This window comes from Rhineura floridana, chromosome 16, assembly GCF_030035675.1.
Source record: "Rhineura floridana isolate rRhiFlo1 chromosome 16, rRhiFlo1.hap2, whole genome shotgun sequence".
NCBI lineage: Eukaryota > Metazoa > Chordata > Lepidosauria > Squamata > Rhineuridae > Rhineura > Rhineura floridana.
The window spans coordinates 7320549-7339671 of record NC_084495.1 but is presented as its reverse complement, the minus strand read 5'-3'; the positions used below and the strand labels follow the sequence as shown (position 1 = coordinate 7339671).

At 44.6% G+C, this 19123-nt stretch overlaps 1 protein-coding gene across 4 annotated transcripts in view; it reads left to right on the top strand.

Annotated features, from left to right (window-relative positions):
- SLC16A2 (solute carrier family 16 member 2) overlaps positions 1-11557 on the top strand; it is a 173872-nt gene extending 162315 nt beyond the window's left edge. For 3 of the 4 annotated variants that reach the window (XM_061599108.1, XM_061599111.1, XM_061599110.1), the window contains one exon: positions 156-7919. In XM_061599108.1, the coding sequence (XP_061455092.1) occupies positions 156-376 (221 nt within the window). In that variant the 3' untranslated portion in view covers positions 377-7919. Of the gene's footprint in view, positions 1-155; positions 7920-8294 lie in introns of those variants that run through there. The other variant, XM_061599109.1, reaches the window with a different exon arrangement.
- Positions 11558-19123: the final 7566 nt, after the last annotated feature.

Here is a 19123-nt window from a genome sequence, read left to right as displayed (position 1 = left end):
CTTTCCTTGAGCATGAAGAACTTTAAATCAGCCACGCGGCAGCCTTTTCCACCCTGGGTGTCCTCATGTTTTGGACTACAGCTCCCATCAACCCCAGCCAGAGCAGTCCAAGTCGCCTGGAAGGCTGATACAAACGTTGCTCTTCTTTCTTGTAGGATTTCTCCGTGACCATTTTGGGAATTACCACCTCGCCTTCTACTTTGCTGGCATTCCTCCAATAGTTGGGGGTCTGGTTCTGGCCATTGTTCCTCTGATCCATCAGGGACAGCTCAAGAAGAAGCGGCTGGACTCTGGGAAAGACAAGATGTTGGTTTCAGAGACCGTTATGAATGGGGAGCTTCTCCCTGGTTCTCCAGTCATGGAGGCACACATCTAAAGCCATCATTCAAATGTCCCGGTACCCGGGCACATGAACTGTCGCCACCAGCATTCTCTGGCACTGTCTAAACCCAGCCCATTCCAAAGAGGAATTGAGCCTCTTCAATTGTAGGCGGGGAGCGCCATGTTGGTCAAGTAAGGACAATCCTGATTGGACAGTTTTGCTTTTCAAGCTGGTTTTATTTGGCTTTCTCCTACAGAGAGAATTCTTGTAGCACTATCATACTTTTCCTGCTATGATTTTTCTAGTTGACACAGGAGCTGATTATGCATAGCTGGCTGTTAAAGTTTTTAATGGATTTCATTGGTCCAAACTCCTCCTCCCCAACGAAGACACAAACAAAAACCAATTCTACGGCGACACTAAGATATCTGGTCTTGGAAGTGGAGTTTAATCTCATTGCGAAATCCTCTGAGAGTTAATTTTGTAGCAGCCAAAATTTCAAAAGTATAGGGCATTATTCAGTGCTAGTATACCCATTGAAGTTCATGGACATGGCCAACTTAGGCTCAGTAATTTCAATGCGTCTACTTTGAGCAGCACTTAATTGAATACAATCCATAGTCTGAAACACTCAAGGAGGCAAAATAATAATAATGTGTTGGTAAATCCTGAATCATTTTCTGTATCTTAAATCTATCTCTGAAATTGTGATTCGATGCTTGGTTTCCCTATTGGCCTCTTTTGGCTTATGATTCTTTTCACCTGATTTTACTGAAAGTTCCCCTCTCTCAGAATTCCTCTCCTCCTACTCTAATTCAACAGGCCCTGTGGCAGATAGTGCTTCTCTCAAGGTTTGCAGTCCAGTGTTTTCAGAATGGCAAATGACACAAATTTAAACCCTGAAAGCAAGGGGAAGGGTCTGACTCACTCAGTAGCACTTTCAGTTGAGCAAAATGTAGTTTACTCCTATTTTTAAAAAGATGAATAACTCATTATTTTTCCAATCCACCCTCCAGATGTGCAGATTTCATGAAGGAACAGATTTAGCACTAGTTGTTACTAGAAACAGTGTGTTTGGGCCTCAAGGAAGAGTATTCCGTAAGAATGATATATGGACATTTCTCCAAGATGCATTTGACAGAAACCACCCTGCTCTTTGCACACAGACTTGGGACTTTCTTCCCAGTCCAGAATCTGCAGTCCGTGTGTGGAAACAGTTTTTCTGCATGCGGAGCTGTGTTAGAGACTCACAAGTCTGCTACCGGGGCGGACGGGGGAGAGGCCAGGCACAGACATTGCTCTGCTAGGCACAGGCGCTGTTTCTCCTTGCAAGCAACAGCAGACACAGACAGGCTTCTGTTAAGCCTGGAGTTCCCTAGTTCAGGGTGATTGTTGCCTGGTAAGATTAGTTCTTTAGTCTCCTTTCTGAGGTAGCTAAATTACGTTTCTTATGAATCAGCCTGGAGTCAGTGTTGTAGATGCTGCAGGAAGCAGCCAGGCATTGACCAGAAGAAAGAGTTTGCTTTAGGACAGGGTGTAGCTTTGTGTTACGTCATGTGCTGAAGGCTTTCTACAGTAGGGTAGTGGCAAATTCAGAAGTGCAGGGTCCCTTCATGAGAGTCACAGCCACCACCACCACCTTCTTCTTCTGTCCTTTTCTTTTTTTTTGCTGCTGGGTTGAGAATGGGATCCTTGTTCATGCCTTCTCCCACAACAACAGACATCCCTAGAAGCCAATAAGCATAAAATGAGAGAGAGTTAGAAAAGAGTCTTCTCAGTGGCTCGCTCACCTCCTTTCAGTCTGATTGGCTCCAATCAGCAGGAATGAACAAGGAAGCAAGTTAGAAGACTCTTCTCAGTGGCTAACACACACCTTTTTCATGCTGGTTGGCTCATAGGTTGCTGGAGACATTGGGACCCTGCTCCCCCAAAAAGTAAAGGGTCTAAGACACACCCCCAAGACCCTGGACAACTATGCCCGTCTTTCTCTTTATCCTCCTTTGACCTCTTCATCTAGTGTTGGCATAGCTCGGTGGTAGGGCATCTGCTGCCCATGTAGAAGGTGCCAGGTTCAGTTCCCAATGGCATCTCCAGGTAGGTCTTGGGAAGACTCCTGCCTGAAATGCTGCTGCCAGTCAGTGTAGACAGTACTGGGCTAGATGGACTCGTAGTCTGACTCGCTATAAGGCAGCTTCCTATGTTCTGGGGAAGGCTCTGTTTGGCCATTCTGAAATGTGATGATCCTCATGTGAAACAGGAGATCAGGCCTGTGCATGCTTGCCTTGTGCCGCTCCCCTCTGCTGTCTGTGAATTAACTGACCCTGTCGATAAAGAGCAACTTTTAAAAGGGGCTTGATCGCACACATTATTAAGGGAATGTTGGGGAAAACTTCCTCTGCTGGTTTCTGCAGATCAAGCTTCTCTTAAAAGTGCAAGACCAAGGCTGGGCTAGCGCTTGTTGGTTTTTTTTTTTATTTAACCCGGACAGTTGGCCACCCTCCATTTAGGTGAGTTCACTGTGATGCACAAGGAGGCTTAACTCTGTGGCCTGAAGGCCCATGAGGCCGCCAGCTTGCTGAAGAGAAGCAGATCTGAGTGTCGTCAGTGCCTGGATGAGGGACCGCCTGGGAACCACATGTATGCCCCCTTGGGTTCCTCGATGGAAGAACGGCAGGAAATAAATGTAAGATTTAAAAAATTGTACACAAACCTGTTGTCAGGAAGCTGCCGCCCAACAGGATTGGAAGCTGGCATCGTGCGCTGTTGCAGGTGTGGCGTTCCTTTGATAAGAGAAAATGCCTTACTGGACTTCATGAACCCAAGGGAACAGTGTCCTGCAGCCCAGTTGCCTGCTTCTGATTTGGGGGCTCTTACCTAACTTGTTTTCACGATGCAGTGATGCCATGGCGAAAGTCAGCCTTCAGATGATGCTCCCTGCCCCAGCCCCTTAATAATGTCACCAAGCAGGGAACTTGTCAAAAGATATTCCACTCGCATAGGTCTGGCTCTTCCTGAAGTGAGCAAATGGGTAGGAGAATCACATTACTAGATGCTTCTCCATACTTTTGTCTCTCACCCCACCCACCCCAAAAAACAAGCCCAGTCCCCGCATATAGAGAGCTAGCATCTCAGGGAGAGCAGGATCCTGGCCTTGCATTCTTCCTGACAATTTTTTTTTCTCTTTGAGGGTTTTATTTATTTATTTTGGTATGGAGCAGCTTTCAGTTATGTGATCCACGAATCCCAAAGTCTGAAGTGATACAGCCTAGTTTTTAATACTGTGAATGAGGTGGCTGGACTGACCAGGGAACGGAGGGTTGTACCTCTTCAGACTCCCAGGGGTCTTCTTATGAGGATTTTTTTAAACACAGCTGATAGAAAAGACAGAAAAGAAGCGGGCGAGAGCAGGGGAATACCAGGGTGGGACCCTGTTCCCTGCATTCTGCTGTTTGTTTGTTTGTTTGAAGGGAATTCTTTGCTCTTGAGAAGCATTTCACCCACATGAGCCATGACACACACACACACACACAGACCCATGCTGTTGGTCTGAAGGCACATGAGGCCACCTCCTTGCTGAAGCTAAGCAGGTCTGGGTCTGGTCAGTGCCTGGATGGGAGACTTCCTGGGGAGCACATGTAAGCTGCCTTGGGCTCCATGGTGAAAGAAAATGAAAAATGGAAATGGCCTGCCTTCAAGTCGATCCTGACTTATGGTGACCCTATGAACAGGGTTTTCATGGTAAGCGGTATTCAGAGGGGGTTTACCATTGCCTTCCTCTGAGGCTGAGAGGCAGTGACTGGCCCAAGGTCACCCAGTGAGCTTCATGGCTGTGTGGGGATTCGAACCCTGGTCTCCCAGGTCGTAGTCCAGCACTCTAACCACTACGCCACACTAGCTCTCTGAAAGAAAGGTGGGGTATAAATGTAACAAACACACACAGACACACACAGCTTTCTGAAGTGATGCAGTCTACAAATACATTTTGCACCCCAGTGAGAGCTGGGACCTAAACCGGTTTATGTCAGTCTGGAATCTTGAGCCCTGTGCACACAGTGTGAGAACTATCACAATGAAGAAGGAAAGGCTGTGTTCAGGACAGGAAGAGCCCTGGGAAGCAATGCTGCATTCACACAAAACAGCTTAAGACCTTGGATCATCCCAGTGGGGCATTTATTGTGCTCGGGGTGCAAGTGGCAATCACAATACAGTTAGAATGCACTCTTGCTTAGCTTTTCCGAACCCAGCAGCTCTCAGCAGTGCCTCAGAAGTCTATCTCCCAAACTCAGGAGCAATTTGGCTACTTTAAAGAGGAGAGACAATTTATGCAGATTATTATACATCCAAGAACATAAGAAAAGCCTTATCCAGAAGAGCCGCATCAGGCCAGTGGCCCATCTAGTCCAGCGTCCTGTTCTCACAGTGCGCAACCAGGTTTGCTTGGGCCTAATTCACTCAACTCACCTGTGGAGGTGTCAAAATTGTTTGGGTCCTTTCTAATAAAGGCCATTCAGAGAATGGGGAGGGGGGAAGCACACATACATTCCCCCCACTCCGTTGCCCCCTCATGTTCCAGACTGATTCAGGACCACCTAGACTTCAGAATATTGTGAATTATTAAAAAGTACCGTCAAGAAATGTTCTTAGAATGCAGCGCTTTTAAAAGCAAGAGAGAGCTGGTTTTGGTATAGTAGTTAGGAGACTGAATTGAGAACTGAGAAGCCCCCAGTTCAAATTTCACCGCAGCCACAAATCTCACCTCAGTCTCAAATTGCATTATTGGGTAATAAACTGTCCTATCTTGCAGGGTTGTGGTATAGCTTACCACAAGATTATGTATGTAAAACACTATATAAATACTTAACAATTATGGTTGCACTTGTTACCTTATATGTGCAAGAACAGCCTTTGAGCTTTGCTATGAGCCGTGCCATCCACATGCTCAAATATTCACGCACAGAGACGTTACACTAGTCTGAAAGCCAAAATGGCACCTCGGTCCTTGAAGGTGAGCCAGCAGTTCTATGTGCCAGGGGCATCACAAATAAATCTTCAAAGAGCTTCTCCCCATTTTCCAGCCTGGATCTTGGAGGCAGGAGCCAGGAAACCTTGGACTGCATTCCTGCTACAGACTTCTTGTCAGCTGCTTTCTGTTTAATAACTGTTTTTCCTTGGATGGAAACAGCTATCCCTTCAGGGCCGCTGCCAAAGGAAGATAATCCCTGCCCATAATATCTGCATATCTGTTATGACCTGTCATCATTCTCACCACCACCAGGCAGAAGCAGTGTTATATAAGGCTCTGCAATCTATGACTTGTGAAATCTTCACCTGTCTTAGAGAGAGAGTGAGAGGTAAACTGTTGAAATCAAAGTGAGAGAGTGAAGACATGTCACCAGGGATCAAGCGATAAATTGGGATGGCTGCTAGAGAATGTGGCTGATCACGTGCAAAACAGGCATGTTGGAGTCTCCGTCTTGGCAGTTTTCACTCTGAGCCTCTAGCTGGGGGGTGTTCAACCATTAATAATGAAACTGAAAGAGAACCTTGGCTGCTACAAAAACACTATTAAGAGATTTAAATACCATCCCCCTAGGAGGAGGAGGAAGGCTAGATAATAATATATGAAATCCATGGTTAGTACCAATGCTTGCATTTTTTTTGGTTGCAAAACATTTTGGCATACCTGTGCAATATGGAGAGGGCAGGTGGGGGTGGGAGAGAAGAAAATGGCAATTCCAAATGCTGTGGTGGTTTGCTGAATGCCAGCGCTGGTGTTACAGAAGGTTGCTTTCCCAGTCCTGTGGTGCAATTTATCCTCAGCAGATAATACTGTTTCTGCAAAACACTAGACTGTTTGGGTTGGGGTAAGCATCTCTGATCAGTTTCAGTTAGGAAATCCAAAGATCACTGCCTTCCTCAGAAGCCTTTCAGAAAAGACCATTTTTGTTAGGATAGAATCCCCATGTGCCGGAGGGGCAGAGGCTCAGGCAAGAGACGGAGTCCTGTGGCGCAGAAAAAACACCCTCCATGGTGCCCCCATGACTCGACAGAGGCTTGCCATCTGGCCCCTCCCTTTCCCCTTGCAGAAGAAAAAGCTTCAAGGCCAACAGCTGCGTTGCAGTCTTTCACACAGTGTGACGCTCCCACGAGAGAGCATGTTGTGTATAGAAATGAAACTTTCCTCCTTGGAATCCTTTAAAAGAAGCATGTATATTGAGGTAGTTCGGTTCCCATCATCCCTTGCTCTTGGGTTTCTGAAGGGATTTGGCAAACCAAACCATTGGAAACAGACGGCTGGGGTGAAAAGGAGCTTGCTCCAATGCAGCAGGCCACTCCTGTGGCCTCATGTTCATACAATACAATACATTTCCCCATGTGACAGTGTTAGCTTGAGGAATGGCCTCCTCCAGCACAGGCAATGGGGTTCCTTCCCAGAGCTCAAAAGGCAACCATCCAAAGGACTTGGTGGCCCAGTGGATGTGTATGCCAAGGACTGCACAGTGCCTACAGTTCTTATTACACTGTGTCTGTCTGTGTCTGTGGGTGGGTGTTTTCCCTTATTGCCCCAATGGGGAGGGGGGTCTTTCTGTGTATATCACGGGTTGTGGACCAAAGCCTACCCTGCCCCTCAATAATCTTCATCTTCACCTAGTGAAGAAACATTCTCTCTGTCTTATGAAGTGCCTCAGAGTAGCAGTCACAGGGGTAAGGAGAGAGTTGATGCCAAAAGCTCTTAACTTTGACGAGACGGTGTCCAGCTGGATAAAAATGGCTCACACACCATCTCTGCAGTGGACCAAACTATAGCCCTAGTTTTGACAGATTCAGACTCATTTCATTGCTTGGGTTTGCTTCCTGTTTCATTGCTCCCTCGGTGGTGGTTGTGGGCAGATTAAATTTTTCAGCTCCGGGCTTAATTCTGCACTGCCGTGCATCACACAGCTGGCGTACAAATTCGTTGAGAGTTCCGAAAAGCAGTGGGAAGGCCTCTGATGGCCAGCCCTAGACATTTTTCTGCCTGAGGTGAAGGGCAGATGGCTACCCTTCCTCATTCAACAGAAGCAAGCCGACTGGAGTGGCAGTTTAGTCTTACTTCAACACTTGTGGTGGATAGTGTCCTGCACTGCACCTGTGACAGCACGATGGTTTGGACAGACCACGCAGCATGCAACAACAAAGAGGAATGACTGGGACGGCTTAGGAGGACTAGCAGGGAGCTGTCCCCACCTCCACATTTGCTGCTTGAGGCTTTCTCCTCACTCTGTCTGATAGTGAATGAAGGGACCTTGGATCTTCTCACTGTTCAATCTGCTTTCCTCTCCCAAACCTCTTGCTTTTGTATCTCAGTGAAGCCCTAATACACCACATGGACCTGCCTTCCCTAATCCTAGCCAACGGGAGTGCTTGCATGTCCAGTGAGAGATCAAAAAGCTCTGAGAAGTGACTGATAACAGAAAACAGCTGCACAGTTGGTTGCTGATGTTTTTTTAATTCCCAATGTGTGCCAATATATAATCTGTTTTTCAGGGGTGGGGTGAGACTCTTGTATGTAAATGCAAACAATCAAAATACCCAATACAGTAACCTGCATACATTTGTCACGCTGTCCTTGTTTTAATTGAAACAACTGGTGTTATTCTTAATTAGTGGAGTGATTTTATTCTTGGTTGATGCTCAGTGGTTTAGCGTGCTCCATGGGGTGGGAAAGCAGAGTGTACATGGTTATATAAATAAAATATATAAAATATAACTATAATAGGCTAAAATTATATCATCTGAAAATTCAATTGTTTTAGACAACACTTGAAAAATGTATGACAAAATCATTTTGAAAAGAAAGAAAATAGTTTTTTGTTAAAAAAAAACTTCATGGAAGAAAACACTGCTTATATATTTTGCTTCTGAAAGACGTCCTTCTAACAGGAGACAAATCACATCTCACCACCTCCTTTCTCTTTTTTTTCTCGCCTAGAGTCCCATCTTTTGGGATGTTCAACCCTTGCCATCGATCCACGGGACCATTCATCTTCCTCTTGGCCCTTCACCTTCCATAGATTATGCTTATTATTTATTTATTTGTTATTTCATTGATACCCTGCCTTTGTTTCATCATAGAACCCAAGGCGCCATACATGTGATGCCCAGGTGGTCTCCCCTCCAGGCACTGACCATACCCAGACCTGCTTGGTGGTGGCCTCATGCACCTTCACACCATAGCCTGGGACCTTTGGAGTAAGCTCCCAAACCTCTCGTGTCTCCGTAAGATCTTCCCAGAGTGAACCAAGGGGAAAACTAGACAAGATGCTAAACACCCCCCTCGCAATCACACCAGTGGGGGGAGGGAGCAGTTTTGTTTGTGCTGTAGCATGGAGGCATGGGAGATTTAACCCTAACCCTTCCACAGTTCCAACAACAATCATCCCTCCCCAAAGGTGCTGTTAGCTCTAGGAGAGAAGCTTCCATTTGCACAAGTGAAGGCTTTGCTTTGGCGGTTAATAGCATCTTGGGGCAGGGTGGATTTTTGTTGCGGCTGAAAGGGTTACATCCCTCCCTGCGTGCGATTGTCCCAACAAAAATCCCCCACCCACCCAAAAAAGCTACATATAGATAGATATATTTGATGACTAGTGGTACATTTAGCATTACTGCCTCACTTGGCTCTGAGCAACCCCCAACTCCCATCAGCCCAATCCAGTGACCATGCTGGAAGCTCTGCCCCAAAGCATCAAGTTTCTTGTCTTTGATGGGGACTTCCCTCCAAACTATGTTACGGCACTGTAAGATGATTTGTATGAGAAAGTGTTTTTCCAGGTACCATAATGACTCCTGGAGCAAAGCAGTGGAGAATTAGCATCGCTTGACACATTCCCACAGAACACAGTGCAGATGTAGCTCTCTCACACACATGCATACCTTTTATGTTCTCTACACTGAAGCAACAGAAATGTGCTGTTCTTCTGCCTCCCCATCCTCAAACACTTGCATAAAATAAAATGTTGTGACAAGGTAAAGGCCACAGCCATCTGGTGTTTCATAGCTTGCCAGGACACTTTCCAAATGGTTTCTGTTTTCAAAGTTCGAAGATGGGAGCCATACAGCACAATGGGATGAAATGCCAACTCTCTATGGCTATCAGTGGCAAAGGTGTCACAGGGACCAGCCATAGACAGATTTTACCGGTAGGTTAGTATGTTATCTGCGCAGAATGAACTAAAAGTGTCCTGTGTACATAAAACAGCATAATTCTCATTGAACCTGTGTGAAATGCATAATTATTTTTTTAAAAAACCAATTAAGATTTCCTAGTTGATTATTTTCCACATAGGTGTTTGAACTGTATGTATAAAGATTTTAAAATTTTGCTGCTGTTCCATTTTCCAGAGCTTGGAAAAGTTACTTTTTTGAACTACAACTCCCATCAGCCCAATCCAGTGGCCATGGTGGCTGGGGCTGATGGGAGTTGTAGTTCAAAAAAAGTAACTTTTCCAAGCTCTGCATTTTTCCAAAGCTTTCCCCATATGTCTCCAAATTCTCCGCCTGCCAAGATAACCTTATTCAAATGTTAATTGTATTGTTAATTGCTATACATATCTACTGTGTTATGCTAAAGAAATGAACTGTTTTGTACAGGTTTATTCTTTCTTTTTACGTAGATGTTGGGGGGGAGTTGTTTTCGATCTGAGATCTTTGTTTTTGATTGTCACAATTCATAATTGAGTTCCAATTATATTTCTTTGTTAAGATTTCTAACCTCTGTCTGAATCCATCCATATTCTCTTGACTTTGAAATGCCTATATTTGCAGGGGGGGGGTCGATCTTTGGCTGATGTGCACAGTAAATCAAGTTACTTCAGAACCCCCCCCACACACAGATTTTCACACTTTGCAACCAACTTTCCCAGTGTATCTAGGGTCAGGAAATTTATTTTCTCTACTGGCATTTGTTAAAGGAGTAAAGGGGGGAGGTCTTGGGAAAAGTCCAGCTTTGAATGTAGATATAATTCTGTACAACTGAGGACATTTGCTTTGTAATGAATTCCTCTTGAAAGGCTAAATGCGAACTTGAAATGGAGTTGAAGGGTGACAGAATCAATATATGTCTCTTAAAGGCTGTCTCGGGCAGTGGTGGCTGGTAGCTCCTTGTCAGTGGAGCAGTGGAATCTGCTCCTGGTTTTAGTCCAAACTTCCAAGGACTAAAGCTGCACCTTGGACAACTCTTTGAAAGTTCAGACTAAAACTTGGAGTGGATTCCACTGACATGGAGCCACCAGCCAGTGCTGGATTCAGGTCTCCCTGCTGTGGCTGTGTTACTTCTGTTGGACTCAGATAATGAAAAAGAGTGTTAGTATGAATTACTAACCACCCTGGGCTCCTGCTGGGAGGAAGGGCAGGATATAAATCAAATAATAAATAAATTATTTTATATGTATTTAACACGTAGGATGCTACACTTGTAATCCATGAAGCACTAGCAGCTATGTGGTTCTAGTAGCTTTGTGGAGCTGAAGGTAGAATAACAGAGGTTTGCCCACTAATTTCTTTTGCCCCACTATTGTCTCTGCTTAAATCGGTTGAATAAGTTTTTGCAGGTTTTTGTAATGTTTCAATCTCCGTTTAACAATTGATGATAGTGAGCACTCTGTGTGTGCTGTAGTCCTGTGGGAGCACAGCATATGGTGGTGTTGGAATTCAGCTTCCTGGGAGTCTCAGCTTTTCTCTTTAAGCAAGTTTCTAGCCCTTATGGCTATGAAGATATTCTTGGAAACGTGGAAGCAATGCTTGCAGAAATCTCAGAAACCAGGAAGGTATCTGAATAAGGCCTCCATTGGAACTGGGGAGAGCTTCCAGTGCCTTGCAAAGTTCCTTGCCTTTCTCTGTGACTTGCAAAATCAGGGTGAATTATTCACAATAGTAAAAACAATGCAAAATACACAATGCAACATATTTTTATCAGGCAGCTCATAAATTGAAATAAACAAATGAAAGAAAAAATCCAATTATATTCAGTTTGCATAATTTAGGGGGGTACCAGAGTGCAGCTTTCCTCACTGCAAAATTGCCCCCTCCCAAAAAAAGCAATGATGACCCTTTGACTATATACCACTTACAAGTAGGGATGGAAGGATTTGTCTATTTCGGGTCACTCTGTTCTCATTTTTCCAATCTTAAATTCAGTTCTCCACATTTCTGCAGCAATTTGCGGATTTTTTTTAATCCTTGTGAAAATTCTTCCGTGTTTTAGTGCAAATTTCTCTAAATAAACAAATTTTGTCTGCGGTTTTGACTAATGTACACATTTAGGAAGCCCTTTCTCCTAACAGCATGCATTTGTGTATGTTATTTTGACTAATATATAATGCTACATAGAGTGATTGACTCTGTGTGTGTGTGTGTGTGTGCGTGAGAGCGAGCGAGCGAGAGAGCAAGTACCATCTGTAATCCTGTGTTCGTCTGCTCACAAGTAAGCCCCATTGTGTTCCATGGGGCTTACTTTCAGGTAGCATGCACAGGATTGCAGCTCATTATTGGCCAAGCTTCTGTTGGTGATCTTGAAGCTGTTCAGAGTTCAGCTTCTGGCTGGTTGAAATCAGGTGCTTTCTTTTTTAGAGACAAGATGGTTAACTCAACAATTTAAGTGTCACTATGTGCCATAAGCACATCGTTCCAGAGCAGCAGGAACTGCCTGAGGTTTTAGATGTGCGATTTGATAATAATTCATAGTATAAGAAATTAAGTAGCATTGCATGCTGGAAAATTCACACTCTGAGCTAATACCTGAGGTGGTTTGGCAACTTTTTGCAGGTCTGACCTCCAGGCACACTTAGAGCCAATGCCAAGACAAGGATTGTCTAGCATTCCCTGTCAGACATCCCCAAAACTGGAATGTGTTGCTGTCATTATCGACTTACAGATGTGCTAGCAAAGGTGGCGATTGTGATAATTGCTTAGAACGACACAGGCTTCCATTAAGCACCAGGCAGGAAAAAAAGGATGAGCTGCGTTGTAATCATGCAAGTATTACAGTTCCTTGTTATAGCCCCCTACAAAGCACTATCAGCTACCAGAACTGCACTTGCAATGTTTGCACTGACATCCCCTGAATGGTAGCATCAAATGTCTGGGGCCCAAGTTACAGGCCATATGCCATGAGCGTAAAAGAAAGGTTGTCATTATTTTATTGACCATCTTGGCCATACCATGAGGCAGACTGAAGCAGCCACTGGACGCACAAACTAGAGGCAAGTTAGAAAATTGTCAAGTTATTACTGACTCCCCCCCCACCTTTGGAATGTCCGTTAGATTTGCAGCCTTGGGAACCAACTTTTTGTGCCCTGATGGTCATGTGGATACCATAATTACAGTTTATTTTCAGTTTCCTCAGTTGTCAGTAACAATGCACATTGTTGTATCTTTTGCTGGAGTTAATATTTTCAACAATGCTCTTCCATGTTCCAGGGACAGCTGACCAGTGGCCCTCCAGATGCTGTTGGATTCCAACTCCCATCCAACGAGCTAGCTTATGGCAGTCACCAAATCTTGAGCCGGAATGTCGAAAGGCTGGGGAGGGAAGTGGCAGGCCACACTGAATAATGCAAAGAAATCCCAGCATGCAACAGAAAACTAGCTCTCATGACACCATCTTTACACTGCAATATATTTGTTGATACACAAAACACGTGATGAGGAGAATAACCTGGGGGTGGAGAATGAACGTTACTGGTGAAAGACTTGCAGGGACTCTTGGTTGGACTTCAGCTCCCATAAGCCCCAGCCAGCTTGGCCAATGGCCAGGGATGATGGGAGCTGCAGTCCGGGAACACCTAGAGGGCCACAGGTTTCCCTGTCCCTGTGATGGAGCTTGTGTACATCCAAGCACACCTGGGTTTTCAAGGCCAGCTGCATTCAGTTAGGCTTCGATTCAATAATCAACTATGGCTGGGTGACTGCTGGAAGTGATCAGCCATTCAGGCTCGTGGAAACTGGTGGAGCACTGATAACCAAAGAGAGATTCTGCCAGTATCACAGAATCTAATTTCCTAATCCAGCCTTTCCCAGCTTGGTACCCTCCAGATGTTTTGAACTGCGGCTTCCATCAGCCCCAGCAAGAAAGGCTAATTGTCAGGGATGAAGGGAATTTGAATTCCAAAACATCCGTGGGGCACCAGGTTGGGGAAGGCTTCCCTCATCATCACGCTGTTTTGATCAATGCTGTGCCCAGTTTCAGCATCTGGATGCTTTGGTGAAGAAGGTGGCATCTGAACATTTGTGCCGCAGTTGGGGAACCTATGCCCCCCCACGTGTTGTTGGAGCCCATCAGCCTGAGCTAGCATGGCCGCTGGTCAGGGATGATGGGAGATGTAGTTCAACCCTACCCCACTTTACACACCTACTCATTCTCAAACCAAAGGTGCGGACAGTCTTAAAGTGCTGGAATTAATTTGAGAGAGGCTTTGGCTCCTGTGGCAAACCCACAGATTTCTTTTGTGTCTTCTTATGTGCCTTCAAGTCGAATTACGACTTATGGCGACCTTATGAATCAGCAACCTCCAAGAGCATCTGTCGTGAACCGCCCTGTTCAGATCTTGTAAGTTCAGGTCTGTGGCTTCCTTTATGGAATCAATCCATCTCTTGTTTGGCCTTCCTCCTTTTCTACTCCCTTCTGTTTTTCCCAGCATTATTGTCTTTCCTAGTGAATCATGTCTTCTCATTATGTGCCCAAAATATGATAACCTCAGTTTTATCATTTTAACTTCTAGCGATAGTTCTGGTTTAATTTGTTCTAACACCCCAATTATTTGTCTTTTTCACGGTCCGTGGTATGTGCAAAACTCTCCTCCAACACCACATTTCAGATTAGTTGATTTTTCTCTTATCCATTTTTTTCACTGTCCGACTTCCACATCCATACATAGAGATCGGGAATACCATGGCCTGAATGATCCTGACTTTATTGTTCAGTGATACATCTTTGCATTTGAGGACCTTTTCTAGTTCTCTTATAGCTGCCCTACCCAGTCCTAGCCTTCTTCTAATTTCTTGACTATTGTCTCCATTTTGGGTAATGGCTGTGCCAAGGTATTGATAATCTTTGACAAGTTCAATGACCTCGTTGTCAACTTTAAAGTGATATAACTCTTCTGTTGTCATTACTTTAGTCTTCTTGACATTCAGATGTAGTCCTGCTTTTGTGCTTTCCTCTTGAAATTTCATCAGCATTTGTTTCAAATCATTACTGGTTTCTGCTAAGAGTGTTTTTGTGTCTACCCTTCTAAAAAAAACAGCTAATGAACAAACACAAGAACGTCCTTTCCAGAGGCAAAAGTTAGATGAGTTTACAACCACACAAACAAATCAAACCAGCTCTTTGGGAAAACAACTCTAGCCTAAAACATATGAAAAGCATAAACTTATAAGTATAACTAAGGAACCAGCCAGGTTAGTGAGAGGTTGGTCACTTGACAGAAGGTTTTGGTTTGCTCAGAATTATTTCCTTCTTTTGAGTCTGGACCTCAGTGTTTTCTGTATTTGCCAGAGGAGAGTTGTTATGTTTTTTTTTTTACTTGTGTTTTTTTTAACTCAGAAGTGAGATAGCTGTGTTTTAGAAAATACGATTGTCCTCTTCAAATGTGAACATTGATTGTTGACATTAAATAAATTGGCCTGTTTTATGGGATTGTTTTGAAAATGTTCCTCAATGTTTTTTCTTCTCTTTTTGTGGAGACTAAAAGGAAGGCATTGGTTTTTAAAAGAGAAAAACAAAAAACAAATCCACAAAACCCTGAGATTTGCACAGCCATGTGCTTCTCTTTCCCTCTCTCTCTCTCTTTCATAACTTGGCACAATGGATGGCCAGAGCAATTGCTTTAAGAAAGAAAAAGGAAGGAAGGAAGGAAGGAAGGAAGGAGCCTACAGCTAGTGCTGCCAACTGAGCAGAAATAAGTGTGGCCTGGCCTGCCCCTGTGCCTTAAGGCAATTTGATGTGCAGAAATCAGGTGAACGAGCATTGTTGTTGTATGCCTTCAAGTCAATCACCACTTGTGGCAACCCTATGAATCAGCGACCTCCAAGAGCATCTGTCATGAACCACCCTGTTCAGATCTTGTAAGTTCAGAGCTGTGGCTTCCTTTATGGAATCAACCCATCTCTTGTTTGGCCTTCCTCTTTTTCTACTCCCTTCTGATTTCCCCAGCATTATTGTCTTTTCTAGTGAATCATGTCTTCTCATTATGCATCTAAAGTATGGTAACTCGATTTCATCATTTTAGCTGCTAGTGATAGTTCTGGTTTAATTTGTTCTAACACCCAATTATTTGTCTTTTTTGAAGTCCACGGTATGTGCAAAGCTCTCCTCCACCACCAAATTAGTTGATTTTTCTCTTATCCCCTTTTTTCACTGTCCAACTTTCACATCCATACATAGAGATCAGGAATACCATGGTCTGAATGATCTTGACTTTAGTGTTCAGTGATACATCTTTGCATTTGAGGACCTTTTCTAGTTCTCTCACAGCTGCCCTCCCCAGTCCTAGCCTTCTTCTGATTTCTTGACTGTTGTCTCCATTTTGGCTAAAGACTGTGCCAAGATATGGATAATCCTTGACAAGTTCAATGTCCTCATTGTCAACTGTAAAGTTGCATAAATCTTCTGGTGTCATTACTTTAGTCTTTTTGACGTTCAGCTGTAGTCCTGCTTTTGTGGTTTCCTCTTTAACTTTCATCAGCATTCGTTTCAAATCATTACTGGTTTCTGCTAGTAGTATGGTATCATCTGCATATCTTAAATTATTGATATTTCTGCCTCCAATTTTCACACCTCCTTCGTCTTGGTCCAATCCCGCTTTCCATATGATATGTTCTGCATATAATGAAACAAATAGGGCGATAAAATATTATTATTATTATTATTATTAAATTTTATTTATACCCCGCCTTTCAGCCAAAGGCCCTCAAGGCGGCTTACAAAGAAAAATAAACACAGGTATAAAAATACAATATAAAAAGACAATAAAAATACAATAAGCAATACAATTTACAAAAATTAAATAACATCATCATTATCGGCACCGCCAAGAAAGAGGAGGTGGTGTTAGCGGGGGCGGCAGTTCCCGAGAGGCAGACGGGCAACAGGATTTGTTACAGCAATGCTCTGCAAGAAGAGTTTCTCCATCCCTAAGGTGATCAGACGCTTCCATTTCAAAGGAAAACAACTTGGCCTCTCAGCTAGCATACAGTAGAAATCAAACTGTTTCTTAATACCTCTGCTTGCTTTTCCCATTCTGACATGTGCCAATATGCACTTGAATTCCTCCTGCAAAATGGTGACCGTCGGCACATACCCATAGGGGTAGAGGTTATTATGGTGATGCAGCTCTTTTGGACCCTACCCATGGTGCTTCTTCTTGGGCAGTGGTGGTCTTTCTGTCCCCAACGGCAATTTAAAACCTCTGCTTTAGTGTGTGAAAAACAAAGCATTAACTGTTAGGAAAGGCAAGAGGCAAGTTGTCTCACTCAGTGGTCTGACAGATCCTTCCTGTGACATCATTCCCCTTCCTGCATCCATCCAGCGGGGAAGCTTTCTGAATGACACAGCTCCTCATCTTCTCCTTAGTGCCTTACCTCCAGGCTTCAGCAAAATACACCCCTGTTTCACACTTTCCGATGGAGTACCAATCGGTTTCTCCATATTCTGTCCTTACAGTAGCCTCTTGTCCAGAGTATAGGCTGGGCATCAGGACGATCAGATGCTGTGGCACCCCCATTTCTTTTAAGGCATTCCATAGTTTTTCATGATCTACACAATCAAAGGCTTTGCTGTAATCTATAAAGCACAGGATGATTTTCTTTTGAAATTCCTTGGTCCGTTCCATTATCCAACGTATGTTTGCAATATGTTGTCTGGTACCTCTTCCTTTTCTAAATCTAGCTTGGATTTATTATTTACCATTATTTAGCTCACGGCCGGAGTTTGATTCCAACGGAAGGAGGAAGTCGAATCTCTGGTAAAAGGGGTCGAGGTCCACTCAGCCTTCATCCGTGGTCGGTAAAATGAGTACCCGGCATATGCTGGGGGGTAAAGAAAGGCCAGGGAAGGAACTGGCAATCCCACCCCATATATATGGTCTGCCTAGTAAACATCGCAAGACGACACCCTAAGAGTCGGAAACGACTCGCACTATAAGTGCCGGGAAGTGCGGGGACACCTTTACCTTTTTAGCAGGAATCAGCGTTATCATCTGCTAATGTCTGCACATCAAGCTGCTCTTAAAAGCGAGGGGCAGGGTTGTCATGAGGAAGAACATGAGAAATATGATGCTCCTGGGAAGCCCACAAGCAGAGCAGGAAGGAACATGGGAGTCTGCCTTCTACGGGTCCCATGTAGCTCAATATTGTCTGGAATGAGTGGCAGCAGCTCTGCAAGAAGTCTTTCCCAGCCCTGCCTGGAGATGCTGGGAATTGAACCCAGGTCTTTCTCCATGCAAAGCGGATGCTTTGCCCTTCCTCCTAACAGCCTTCCACCATTTGGCTTCCAGCAACTAGCATTCAGAGGCCACCAATGCTAATTTGTAGCTACTTTGGTGGAGTTCAGGCTTTCCAAACTAAGGCGCTCTGCAGATCCCTTGCTGGACTCTTGACTGGGGTGGCCAGATAGCAGAAGAATTCCGGCTTCTTGTAGTTTTGATTGTTTATTTATCATGACGTTTCTATCCCAACTGCATGCAACAAGAGCGGCTGGGGTAGTGGGGGACTGCCATGTCACTAGCCTCCTGACAGCTGTGTCACTGCCACTTACCAACCAGGAGGGGGCAGTGGTGAGGTCGGGGCTGCATGGATGGCCTGGTGGAGCTGAGCCAACGCTCCCACAGACCGCCTTTGCAGCTCTGGCCTTGCCCTACTACCACTGCCTCACAACAACCATGTGAGGTAGGCTAGGCTAAGTGGCGGTGCCTGGCCCAATGTTAGCCAGTGAGCTTCATGGCAGAGTGGAGGCAGCTGGGTAGAAGAAGAAGGAATTTCAGCTGGCCCTGCAGCTATTAAAGTTGCAGGAGTCCCTTGTCCTCTTTGGGATGGCTGTGACCTTCTGCCATCTGGAATGTGCCAGCCCTTTCCCCTCCCCCCATCCTGCACACTCGCAGGATATGCAAACTGCCAGATAAACCAAACACATCTCCACCCCTCCCTCCAAGCAGGCATATTTTTAAAGGGTGGCTCTTTTCTATTCTTGATCGCAGCAGTTCTTTGTCTGTATTGATTCATTCAAACGTTGAGGTCCCACCTTTCTATTTAAAAAAAAACAAAACTGCTGCCCAGGCAGCTTACAACAAATTTTAAAACTATTATTAAAATAAATAAATAAAACTATGCAAAAGATATAAGAGACAGCAGGGTTTGTGCGTTGTGTGCAAAATGCAATGCCATCAAATTCATATCTGGAGAGTTGCTTAAAATCATTAACTCGACCAGCCAACTGCCAGCCAGAGAGAGTGGCCTTTGCAAGATAGCAAAAGGCTTTCGGGGGTGGGGAGAGGAGATGGACCTAAGCAGAGGTGCAGAGCTAAGGTGCCACCACAGAGAATCATAGAATCTTGGAATAGTAGAGTTGGAAGGGGCCTACAAGGCCATCAAGTCCAACCCCATGCTCAATGCAGGAATCCAAATCAAAGCATTCCCAACAGATGGCTGTCCAGCTGCCTCTTGAATGCCTCCAGTGTCGGAGAGCCCACTCCCTCACTACGTAATTGGTTCCATTGTCGTATGGCTCTAACAGTTAGGATGTTTTTCCTGATGTCCAGTCGAAATCTG